Below are 13,053 nucleotides of genomic sequence, written 5' to 3' on the forward strand. Positions count from 1 at the left end.
CTCATCTTCTTAACTCTCTTGTTTGTTGACTTCGAATGTGCAGAGCTACAAGAGGGCTATAGGGGAGGTTAGTAGCACTGTGTCCGTGTGTTGAGCAAGGCTTGGAAGTTATGCATGCATTTGTTTTCCTCCACTTTTTAATGTTCATGCAGATTTGATTAAATGGCCGACGTTTTTCTTCATCAACTGTAATATTGCGATCCTAATGGCATGTTCTGGTACTCTGATTTATTTTCTCAACTTTGTTTTTGTTGTTGATGATCCTGTGATGTCAGTTTTCTTTTCACACATTGATCACTGTCGTGTGAGCATGTGTGTGTTTGCTTGTTTGTTTCTTGCTAGACTCTTGTTTTAAGTGCCTTTTGTAAGTAAATTGTGACGTCTGTGTGTGCAGGACCATGGGCTCTACGCTAAGGAGCGTGCTGAGGAGCCGCCGCGTCCCCCTGTCAAGGCCAATGATTACTCCTCATCTTCAGAGAGCAGCGAGAGTAGTGAAGAAAGCGAGAGTGGCGAGGGACCAGAGGAGGAGAGCCCGACTGATCGGTAATGAAAGTGTTAACACAAACAGTCCTGATTATTCAAGACGCAACAAACTGCTAGGGATGTTTCCATCTCTTCCCAGGTAACATCTCTGGGTGTTGCTCAAAGTAAAAAAAAATTTTAATGATCCGTTTTGAAGTCCTTTACTAAACTTAATACCAGATACACCAGTAGAGCTACTAATTGTGACTTTTAGTAGATCTAAACCTTTCTGTGAACACGGCTTCCAAAGCTGGCCTTGCACATGTTTGGTTGATCAAAAAATGCTGGTTTTCCTTGAGAATCAAACTATTTTTCACCTTCTACAATGACTTTGAAAGTACAGTTGCAAGATTCCAGTATGGTTGTGTCATGTGTCTGCTCTGCAAGCTGCATTTAAATTTCCACAGACAGTTGTTGCTGTAGGAGAGAGCTATGCAGAAAATGAAATGGAAACAACCACTATTGTCCTGCAAAGGAACAATTCAGGTGTAACGGCAGCATCAGGTGTGAAGGTTGACACAAAAAATTCTTGGTGTTAAAAAGTGAGATTAACAATAACATTCAATAATGTTTAATGATAGTAAAGATGATGTTAACAAAACAGAAAATACTATGCAGTTATTAGAAATAAAAATATTTAACTTGCTGTCCAAAGGATGTGCAGCTGAGTCAGATCACTTTCTGTGCATAATGTGCATTCAGTGTATTGAAAATAGAAAAAGACAGACTATTTACAAAGCATTATATCGTCAGAAAGGCAGATGTACAATAGCAGCTGAAATGTTCTTTAAAAATGAGTAAAACCAGGGCAGGTAATTGTGCAAACGCCAGCATGTATGTAAATACTTATTTTGTAGAATTGCCTGCTATTTTTTTTTTCTTTTCTTTTTTTTAATTGGTTTTAAAGCAAGTGTTGAATTTACCTTTTTTGCACGTTTTGGTCTGCACATAACGAGCTGAAAAATTCAGTCATGTCAAACCAGAGAAAAAATATCCTAATGGCAGCTTAACACCTCGGTGAAATCCTCCAGATAAAAAAACAGTCTTCAGCAGAAGCAAGACTTGAGTTCAGTGAAGACTGGAGGAGTGTATTCAAAGCCAATGCATCTTCAGAAACAAAAGGGACAGCCCTGCATGTTTAGAATGACGACTTGTTAACAGAGTTGATGCAGCACATTTTCACTCTCCTGCAGAAAGTCTGGTTGGGACAAAATATGTAAGAAAAATGAGCACAAGAGACTTCAGCAGGACTGGCACGTTAATCAGCAATTCAGTAATTCTTAAATTACTCTAAACAGGAAGGAGGATGGTGCATCCTGTTCAGGACATGTCTATTTTATGGTAATTATATTCACTTAGCTTCCGGCTTCATATCTTCCTGATCGTGTTTTCTCTTTTATCCAGCCACAGAGATGCAGACAGTGATTCAGTCAACACCATGGTGGTTCATGAAGATGAGGGCGAGGTGGGAGAGGGAGAGCAAGCTGGAGGATACGGGGATCAGACCATGCTGGTTCAGAGAGTGAGTCACCTCTACATGTAACGGCGTTTAAAATGCATCGTTGTGTTTCTTTTTTCACCAGTGCAAAACTGACCATGTTTAGAAACTGTAAGAAAAACTACTGGATTTGTTTTGCTGTCATTTCTTTCTAAACAGGCATTTTAAACTTTTGTCAAACTCCTTCATATCGCCCTGAGCTCTGGAGTGCTACTGTTTATCAGATGTAACGGCCTCGTCCTACAGGTTTTATTAGGTCCGGGGATTTCTGTTGATTTGGTTTTATGTTTTGCAACATTTTTTCTGAAATGCTCCATGACGGCACATTTTCAGCTTACAAGCTGAGTTCACAATGTTTTCTTTTTTAACATCCTGGCGTTTGAAAGAGCTTGCACTCAATCAAGGCTCCCGGGCGTTTTAAAATAGAAACAGGCCTGCAGCATTTGTTACCATAGTTGAGACTTGGTCTCATCTGACTGAAGCACGCAGTTCCAGTTAAATTCCCTGTAGCTTCTTCTCGACAACTGCTTGCCGTGTAGATTGTGTGTAAGTGTTGCTATGGACACTTTTGGACCACAGGAAGTCACTCTTTGCTTCCCGGGTTATTCTTTTCCACCTTTGCATCTCGCTCACTGTTCGTAATGGCAAGATGCACGAGTCCTCGCCCAGCCTAGTGGCTTTCATGTACCGTATTTCATGTCAAATTTATAACTACAGGAAATGGAAAATCATTGATTACTAGTTTATATTTCATCAAATTTAACCTACTTCAAAAAAAAACCTACCTTCAAAGCCAAAGAGTATTTGCTTTGTTTGATTTCCTCTGTAAAAATAGGAATTTTCTCGTTCAGACATTTGTGAAAATGAAAAAACTTTGCTCATAGGTTTGGTTCATGTAATTTGTTTCAAACATTAAATGTAACTTTTATCTTGCAAGAATAAAGATTTAGTGTATTTTTACATTTTTCTTTTACTTTCATTAAAAAAATTACATTTTGTGCTCAGTTTTTTCTAATTAAAGAATTTTAACTTCTAAAAGTCCAAAACCTTTACAAATCACAGATGATAATTTTAGGGAATACTCTATAGGTTTGTCAAATGATAAAGGCACCCATGTTCCTTATTCTTACTTTTGGTGTGACAGATATCCTTTAGGTCTCGAGGTGGTTAGTTTATTCCCAGCTCAACATGTCATACTTAGCTGCAGCACGTTAGCCCAGATTCAAATCTGTGGCGTCATCATTACATAATGAACTGTGTGTTTGTTTTACCTGGAAGACCCCAGAGAAGAGGAGCCATAACGGATACACTAACTTGCCAGATGTGGTGCAGCCCTCCCACTCTCCCACCGATTCAGCCTCTCACTCCTCTCCAGGGAAGGACTCCGTTTATGATGCAAGTTTCACTGAGTCTAAGTATATCAGTCCTCAATCCGTGGGTTATTTTTGTGTCGGCTATGTATGCCATCATGTCAGGCATGAAAGTTTCATCAAACGTCATTAACTCAATTCATGACTATTGGTTATCTTTGTAAAGTGATATAGGCAGTAAAATTACATATATACTCTGTGTATAAAATATTCAAAATTAAATTTCTGTTGCCTTAAAGTGGAACTAACGACAACATGTTCAATCCAGTATCAATCCAGGGGTTTGGTGAAGGCCTCTGGCAAGTCTTCCTTCACCACCTTCGTGGATCTTGGCATGTATCAGTCACCAGGTGGCACAGGGGACAACGTGTCAATCAGCGGTGAGTCACAAGCTCCTCAAACGTCCCACAGCATCTGCTCAGTGTAAATATTGACCCATTAATATTGCAGCCACACTGGTTTGTTTGTTTTTTGTCAGACCTGACTTTTTCAAAACATTTATAAATTGTAAAATTAGCTTTAGCATATGGTCAGTCTGTATACATTTGATGGATGGGTCATATTTGCAGCAGTATTCAACCCTAATCTGTTGTGCAGCAAAAATATTCTAATGAGGGGAATCGCGTATCCATTTCTGTTGTTTTGGCTTTATGCAAATGTCATTTGAAAAAAAATTACATATTGGAAAAGATCATTAGTGAAAACAATCCATTCCTGTGTTTTTGCACTATAGGCTCCAGATTTGAGCAGCTGAAGATGGAAGTGAGGAAGGGATCCATGGTAAATGTCAATCCTACCAACACGCGCCCTCCTAACGACACACCTGAGATCCGCAAGTACAAGAAGAGGTTCAACTCTGAGATCCTATGTGCTGCACTCTGGGGTGAGGATAAAAATCACACTGCTCTGTTACAAAAAGAGCTAAATAACAGGTTAAAGAAAACAGAAAAAAAAGAAAATCCCAGTAAAGAAGAAAAGTAAATATAAAAACATGAATTCTGCTGTGTTATTTTTAGTTGTGGCTACAAGAACGATAGTATAAGAATGTTTTTCACACCCAGTCTCAGTTATTTATGGGTCCATGTGTTTGTCTGTAGGTGTGAACCTGTTGGTGGGCACAGAGAACGGCTTAAAGCTGCTGGACCGCAGTGGCCAAGGAAAAGTTTACCCACTCATCAACTCCCGCAGGTTCCAACAAATGGATGTTCTGGAGGGACTCAACCTGCTCATCACAATATCAGGTACAGTAACTTCAGCTGGCATTCTTTTTGGGTTTTAATAACTTAGCATTTTCAATTAGAACAAGAAAATGCTAATAAAATGGTGCATAAAACAGGTTTTATGTGCTATTTGATGTGACTCTTCACAAGAAAAAACATTTTTTTCAAATATGACTTGATAATTATGTGTTATTGGAAGATTAATATCTGAACACCAACTATAAAGTCTTAAAAATGCAAACATTAAAAAAACCCAACTTAAATAAATAAGCAATGCTAAGCCTGGTGGCCCGCCAGGCTTATAATACACTGATTGAAACCCTGATGTAATTTTGTTTTTTGAGCTAATCGCAACATTTAACATCTCTTTGACCAAGTTCTCCTTGTTGTTTAAGGCAAGAAGAACAAGGTGCGTGTGTATTACCTGGCATGGCTGAGGAATAAGATCCTTCACAATGACCCGGAGGTGGAAAAGAAGCAAGGCTGGACCACTGTGGGAGAAATGGAGGGCTGTGTGCACTACAAAGTGGGTAAGTGTCAGCCACCTTTTCTCCTTCTGAGAAATGATGGTGACTATAGGCGGCACCAGTTGGTTAACCTGGTGAAATGAAGGATATAAAAGAGTGAATTATTAATTATTGACAAAGGGCCTTACTGTTGTTCTGTTCAGTGAAATACGAGAGGATAAAGTTCCTGGTGATTGCTTTGAAGAATGCGGTGGAGGTTTATGCGTGGGCGCCCAAACCTTATCACAAATTCATGGCCTTCAAGGTAGAGCTCCCCTTTCTCATCATATTACATCCTGAGATCAATCTAGCTAATTATTTTTCTAAAAAAAAAAAAAATCCAATTTTTTGCCCTTTTAAACCAGTCTTTTGCAGACTTGCCACACAGGCCTGTACTGGTTGACCTGACTGTAGAAGAGGGCCAGAGGTTGAAGGTCATCTACGGTTCCTGCGCTGGGTTCCACGCCATCGATGTAGACTCTGGAAATAACTATGACATTTACATCCCTGTTCATGTGAGTTGTAAAGCTGTCAGCCTGCAGTATTTTGGTAGAAGTGAAATTTCTGGGGAAGCTCTGACCCTCCTCCTTCATTTCAAGCAGATCCAGAGCCAAGTGACTCCACACGCAATTGTGTTCCTGCCCAACTCTGACGGCATGGAGATGCTGCTTTGCTATGAGGACGAAGGTGTTTACGTCAACACCTACGGACGGATCATTAAAGACGTCGTCCTGCAGTGGGGCGAGATGCCCACATCCGTTGGTACGAACTTTAAAACTGTGTGGTTATGTAAGGTGGAGATGCATTGGTCGTTGCTAATGTTTCTGTGCTTTGCAGCTCATATCTGCTCCAACCAGATCATGGGATGGGGTGAAAAGGCCATCGAGATCCGCTCTGTGGAGACCGGTCACTTGGACGGGGTCTTCATGCACAAGAGAGCTCAGAGACTGAAGTTCCTTTGTGAAAGAAATGATAAGGTAAGAGAGAAAAGCTTCATGAAAAGAAATGAAGCAAATAAACACCAAGAACTACTTCTATACTTTTCTGAACTTGGAATATAAAGTTATTTAAAATAGTGTTAAGTTTCATATATAGGTGGTATTGGATTTATATCTGTAGACAGATTTTTTTCATACTTTCTCACTTTGATTTAGGTGTCATTTTTTCTTAGATTAAAACTTATTAATTTGTTAAAATTATCTGTGTGATCGTATATTTTGAATCTTTGTTCTATTGAAGAGAACATTCACATCTAGTCTCCAGCCTTTTTTCCTCTAACAACGTTTCTTCCTGTAGTCTGACCAGTTTCCCTATTCCCACAGCATAACGCTGCCCCCACCATGTTTGTCCAGTGTAAAATGTAGTTTTATTTTTCCACACTTACTGTTTTTGCTTACTGGCCAAAATGTATATAATTTGAAAAGAGCATCTTCTGTCATACTCTTGCTGTGTTCCCTCTATGGCTTGTGGAAAATTGCAAAGCTGACTTCGTATGTCTTTGTTTTAGTTTTTCCCATTCTTCCAAAAAGGCCGGTCTTCTAGGAGTCCAAGACTAATAGCTGCTCTTTTTGTCAAGGCCCTCTTGCTAGGATTATCAGTTTAGGTTCACAGCCATGTCTTACTGTTTGCAGTTGTCATACTTTTCAAATGATTTCAGATTTTCAAAGCTTGAAATATCCTAAATAAAACACCAATTTAGTTTTTAGTTGTAGTGGCAGTGCAGTGAACTTCAAGTTGTAAAAGTTGCAAAATAAAAACTTTCTATAAAAGATGTGTTTCTTACTCATTAAGACTTGTGTAAGGAAGGGAAGAGGCTTTTTCCCCCCAGAATGACGCTGTAAGGCTAATAATTCTGTTATAGATGTAAGTGCTAATCGTTGCCCTGTGTGTCTGTGCTGCTCCCCAGGTGTTTTTTGCTTCCGTGCGTTCAGGAGGCAGCAGCCAGGTGTACTTCATGACCCTGAACAGAAACTGCATCATGAACTGGTGAAGCGGCAGCTGCTTTGGTCAGTGCGTAGAACCCAGCAGAGCCGACATTCTTGCTAACGCATGCACACAATTTGCAAACACTGCTCTCTTTTACCCTGAAGCTCCTGCATACTTGCGTGCTCCCACCGCAAACGCAAAGACATCCAGAACTCGCACAGAAAAAGCAGAAAACAAAACAAAACAAAAAAAAAAAAAAAAAACCCACTCCACAGACATAAACTCTACATCCATTCCAGCCTTAACTGCTTAAGGTACAGTTAATAGAGAGACCCCCTGCTGGCAGTCTGCTGGGAATCATCACGAAAAACCGCAGATGAGATTCAAATGTCGATATCCGTGATTAATTTAGACTCTGTGTATATAAACTAGCTTGATTCTGTTCTCTTTGTGAAGCTGTCTTCTTTAGTTTGATCCACTTAGTTTCTACTTGTGACGTACGTTAACATTCCTATATTTGAGGAAGGCATTATTTTTCAAGTACTGTGTTCAAAATCAACAATATATCGCCTGAGACTTGGACGAGAATCTGTTTCAAACTTGAAGTGCTGAAGAGTCCATGTGCTGCGGTGCACAGACCTTATTCGTTCAGAGGTTTGCCGTTTTGACATGAAGTTGTTCCGTATCAAGATTAACCACAAACATTTGATGTATTACAACATGAGCAAAACCTAGGTGAAGCGGTTATTTGTAAACCCTGTTTTTTTGTTTTGTTTTTTGTTTTTTTCTGTCGCAGCAATCAGGCCTTGAATCTTTTAAATGTAAATTAAATTTCAGTTCAATATTAATAAATGTTAAATCTAGTTCAGTCTTTTTTTTCATAAGGTAAATAGAATCAGAACAGAACAACTTCCTGCTTTGGTTTCTTCTTTGGTTTGTGTAAAAACCAACTTCATTCAACTTGTATCCATCTTTCATAGGTTTACAAAGTACGCAAATTTACTATTTATATGTAGTGGTTCTGTAATAGTACTAGGCTACTGATTTTCTTAATTTTTACTGTACTTCTAATGCCATATTATTGCAATATATTCTACTGTTGTGGAGTCTTTTTAAGAGGGGAGTTTGTGTGTGAGGCAGCATGATGAGAGCTTCAGGAGGAGGATGGGTGTGAAGGGGACAATCGGTGATCAACCCTGCTGTATCATATTTTAGTCCTTAAATTGTTTTTTTTGTGTGTGTGGGTGTGTGTGTGAGCAGTGTGTGTGCAACAGAACAGCTCTCCGTGGTCTTCGGCCAGCAGAACAAATTATCTTTAGGGAGACGCTGCGGTTCGGCAGAGTACTCCAGCTTTTTGGGCACTTTGGAGAGCATGAGTGGAGCTCATGAAACATATTTTATAGATTTACATTCTGCCAAAGTTCACAGTGCATGTTGGGGTAACTGGGTGAGTCGAGGCCAAAGAAAGCAGAAACTAAATGGAAGCTGTGAATCGAGGCGAAAACAACTCACAGATCACTAACCAAGGCTTTCCTCCTGTAATATATAGTTGTTGTTTTTTTTAATAAATATATATATACAGTGTTGATCGACGGTTTAGATACACAGATGACCTCAACTGACCTTTTTTTCCAGTGTACAATCAAGGTTTCCCCCAGAAACCTTGCTAAGCCCAGTGGTTGGATGCCAGGGTAGTCATTCATCCAGCGACCCGTTGTGTTCTTGAGTTAAAATATGTTTAAAGTTGACTAAAAGTGTGAAAATATCACCTGGTAATTTGTGTTGGTGGAAGATTAATATCTGAACACAAACTAAAATCTTAAATAAATAAGCAATGCTTAGCCTGGTGGCCTGCCAGGCTTATGATACACTGGGGGAAACCCTGATAACGATATAATGAAATGCAACAACACAGCCACATGCATTTTTTTTTTTTTTTTTTTGTATACACCAACCATCTTTGACTGAATATTTTACTACTCTTCTTTACAGAATTGGTAGTTAATTTAATCTGATTGGATTCCCAACAAAGAGCTGAATTTTAATTATTTAAACCTAGATTTTAATGCATGTTGAGACCAGGACATCCCAGAAGCTTAGGAATAATTGTCCAATGTCCAGACTTTCTCTCCATCTAGCTGTTGATCCAAGTGATTGAGCTTTTATGGTTCCTGCAGTCTCAAACTTCCTAAACCATTTGTGTTTCGTCTGAGCGCTTGAGTCGGATGGTTTCAAACTGGAGAGAGATCCCGAATGAACATTCAAATCAACCAGTTTAGATTAATTCTACCATTTCTAATGAGAAGAGTGTGTAAAAAAATCAACCAGGTTTCTGTCTGATCAGAAACTAAACTGAGTAAATGATGAAGGAACCTTTGATTAGTGATCAGTGGGAAACTGCTAAAGCTCGCCCTTCAGGATAAGATGTACTGTCATAAAGCTATAAAGATCGCCGGACTTGTTTGAGTCAAAGTTAAGATTATTATTCTATAGATAGACAGATGATTTATTGTACAGGAAGAAAATTTAAATGGACACGGAGAACACTTTTCCTTCAGTTTGAAAACCCTTACAGATGTATATCTAACGCATACTTCAGTGCGCATTGAGACGGTTTGTATAGTACTGTATGAAAACTTTTTTTCTTTCCCCTTGTTGAATATCTTTTATGTGCCATGGCCTCCACTGCAGATTTACAGTACACACAGAGCTGTGGCACTTGTTTTTCTTTTTTTATCTGCAATCAATCTGCCATCGTGTTTACAGATTAAGCAGTGCCTTGGAGTAGAGAAAGTTAGAAGCCTGAGGAATCGTTTTTTTAGCCCCGTCCCTCGTCTCTTACTTGAAAATCCAACTAGACGTTTAGGACTAACACTCGGTGCCGGTTAAGTGCACTTAAATTAACTAAAATAAAATCTAGAGTATCCCCTAAGTGAATGTGAGATGCATTTTTTGGGGGCACCAAAATCAACTCCTAAGGATTCATAGCGCGTCCAATCAGAAAGTAGTAATAACAAATGTGTTATTACGCGTTTATTGAGCTCATTGTGATGTGTAGTGGATCAGCTTACAGAGGGAACCAGCACAGAGAAAAGCCATGTGTATGAAACCAGTTTGGAGAAAACCCTCAAATGAATGTGTGTGTGTGTGTGTGTGTGTGTGTGTGTGTGTGTGTGTGTGTGTGTGTGTGTGTGTGTGTGTGTGTGTGTGAGAGACGTATCCTCAAACGATGATGATGATTTAGGTTCATGCTGCACAGATCAAATAATTGCTTATCCTTCAGTGATGTTGATTGTGTAACCTCGTAGTCGGGAGAGTAGCTTGTTATATTCTCAGAAGCCTATTTTATAAAGTTTGTAAATTAGTATTATTCAGAAATAAAGGTGAATGTACATCTATAAAACAGGTTTGTATTTGTATAAAGGTGTAACACACTATTATTCTAAGCACAATGTATTTTAGGATGGATCAACTTAGCATAACGGAGACGGAGTCCTACATCCCACGTTCTCCGTCGTCTGGTTCGTCGACATGAAATCAGATAAAATAGTTGCTTAAAATTGAAACGGTTGTCGGCTTGTTGCATCGTCCGGACAGACCATCGGCTTTCACAGCGACGTCCACGTTGGTTGATGAGCCGCGCGGGGCTGACGGGCCGTTAATATTCTCAGGTGATCGTCGTGAAGGAAGTGCAGTGGTGATTTTAGCCTCTTATCAAGGGAACAGCGGCCAGAGAGTCAAAAGTACATTTAAACAATTTGTCAGAATACCAGAGGTTTATGTTTGTTTTTATCAAAATCAGTTTGCGAAACTAGAGAACTAAAGGATGTTGACGATGGTTAAAACTGAGGACTGGAGTCTGAAAACATGGCAGGCACAACTTGAAAGTAAATCGGGTCAAAAGCTAAGCCAGTTCGACAGCGTAGCTCTTAGCTTTAAGAAGTACATTTTCATTGAAAGGACAACAATTATTCCAAAATTGGAGACTGCGCATTAAGTTGGGATGTGTAAAATTTGTGGGAGATGTCTATTGATTAAAATCAAACTTCTGAATTTAATTGACTGTGTGTAATTTTTGAAAACACTCAAGATTTGCTTCTGAGGCTTATAAGAGTAAGCTTTACTGTTAAGAAGACATTAAAAGCATTAAGACTGCACATTAAATTTAAAGGTTAACATGATGCTACATGATAGCCAGAGTTGCACCAGTCAGTTTTCTCCTTCCTAGTAAAGATTAGGATTTTTTTGTGCCTCTTTTGATCAATTCTCCATATGCATTTCTTTATTTAAAGGAATATAAAATGCAGTGAAAGTTTTTTGTTTTTAATTTTTGATAGAAGTTGTGGTTCTAAATCACAAAATGAAGGAATTCACAGCATTTGTCATCATACATTGTGTTGTTGTTTTTTTACTAAATAAATAGATCAAAGTACATGCTGGTAATTTAATTGTAGCTTTCATGCATTTCAGAAATACTTAAATATCTTTTAGTATTTGTTCCTCTGATCACCCAGCAGAGACTATCAAGGAAAGCTAACCAGTTCCAACCCTTGGCATGTCGATTCGTGCATCTCTAATTACAATAAAGCATCCTTTTTAAAAACACTAAACGCTTTAAAGAAGAAAAAAAAAGCACTTTAACATGTGGAAGTTCTGTTCAAGTTTTCTCTAAGCACCAATTGAAACCTAAACAGATACACTTTGCAGAAGGTCGACGTCGGTGTTACCTTGGGTTTCATCAGAATGATCAGCTGAGGGCGTCGTCTGAAACTGATGACACTTCTGTTTAATAAGCAATATCTGAACCAATCAAAACCCTGGCCGTCCATCTCAGTGTGGCTCGCAGGTGGCGATTCTTCAGTGGCCTTTGGCAGAATAAATGTAGGCTGGTTTGTTTGTTACAAAACCGTTCTCTTCTTACGTCTATAAGTGCTCGAAACGGCAGCTCCTCTCTGTCGGTCTTAACACAATCACCTTCTGGGAAACTAAAGACGATGAAATGTCAGAAACTGCCTTAACGGCCGGGTAGGAAACGATCAATGGAAAACCTAGTAATAATCTAAAGTGGCACTTCTGTTATTTTTGGTGTGGCGTGTGTGAATGGTATTGGCAAATCATAATCGCCAGGATGTTTAGACGGAGCTATAATATCCATTTTTCTTTTTCGATAACTTGATTTTTAACATTTTTGCAACGTTTTAATGTGCCCACATCTGTTACTTGTGAGAGGTTAACTTCAGATTGTATTTCATAAACCTATAAACTTTAAACTTTCAAAAGATTGTGCTGAATGAATTTATGTCTTAATACAGGTTGTTTGAAAAATAAAATCTTGATCTCACTTTGGTTTGTTGGTGCTGTGTTTTTTTTTCTGTTGTTGGTTACATCTGCAATGAAAGGAAGACGGGATGAAGATGAAAGACTCCTGGGTTTTTTGTTTTTTTTGTTTCATTCTTGTCATATTTTTTCTCCAAGGAAGCAGTCACAGAAGTCATGGATTACTAACTAGAAGTTGCCAGAAACTTGAAGATTTGAAGCAGAAATGATAATAAAATTAAATGCTTCGGATACATTAATTTTAAAAAGATTGTAAAAGGGACAACATCATCCATGATTTTATTTCTGGACAGTGAAAAATCTGGAAAAGATGGATTATGGGAACAGTTTTGTCATTTCCAGACTATCCCTTTGTCTAAATGTTGCCCCTCATTTGTTCCATATATCAACTTGTCTCCTTCTTTTATGTCCTTTTGATTCCTGCTTTATTTTTTCTTTGCTTCCTTTCTTTCATGTTTTCCTTCTTTCTGCCTTCCTTCCATCTTTGTGCCATTTCCTTTTTCTTTTTTTACATTTCTTAACTTCTACTTTGGTTCTTCCTCCTTGTTTTTCCTCCTGTCTTTTCTTCCACTCCTGATGGAACGTGTTGTTTTTTCCCCTCCAATTTCTACATTTAAAACTGACCACAAAGATTAACCTCAACCACACAGGTTGATCACGCCTCCAAAAACATT

General features: G+C 38.7%; 1 protein-coding gene across 7 annotated transcripts in view; it reads left to right on the plus strand.

Moving 5' to 3' along the window:
• mink1 (misshapen-like kinase 1) overlaps positions 1 to 12,383 on the plus strand; it is a 34,293-nt gene extending 21,910 nt beyond the window's left edge. For 5 of the 7 annotated variants that reach the window (XM_088012559.1, XM_088012560.1, XM_088012561.1 and 2 more), the window contains 11 exons: positions 395 to 543; positions 1,927 to 2,044; positions 3,299 to 3,415; positions 3,659 to 3,770; positions 4,124 to 4,273; positions 4,488 to 4,631; positions 5,006 to 5,140; positions 5,281 to 5,381; positions 5,482 to 5,878; positions 5,954 to 6,093; positions 7,023 to 12,383. In XM_088012559.1, the coding sequence (XP_087868685.1) occupies positions 395 to 543; positions 1,927 to 2,044; positions 3,299 to 3,415; positions 3,659 to 3,770; positions 4,124 to 4,273; positions 4,488 to 4,631; positions 5,006 to 5,140; positions 5,281 to 5,381; positions 5,482 to 5,878; positions 5,954 to 6,093; positions 7,023 to 7,106 (1,647 nt within the window). In that variant the 3' untranslated portion in view covers positions 7,107 to 12,383. The remainder of the gene's footprint in view (positions 1 to 394; positions 544 to 1,926; positions 2,045 to 3,298; positions 3,416 to 3,658; positions 3,771 to 4,123; positions 4,274 to 4,487; positions 4,632 to 5,005; positions 5,141 to 5,280; positions 5,382 to 5,481; positions 5,879 to 5,953; positions 6,094 to 7,022) is intronic. The other 2 variants (XM_014969188.2, XM_088012564.1) reach the window with 1 other exon arrangement.
• Positions 12,384 to 13,053: the final 670 nt, after the last annotated feature.

The sequence above is a fragment of the Poecilia mexicana genome, unplaced genomic scaffold (genome assembly GCF_051168715.1).
Source record: "Poecilia mexicana isolate PSO_F unplaced genomic scaffold, ASM5116871v1 scaffold_14, whole genome shotgun sequence".
Lineage (NCBI taxonomy): Eukaryota > Metazoa > Chordata > Actinopteri > Cyprinodontiformes > Poeciliidae > Poecilia > Poecilia mexicana.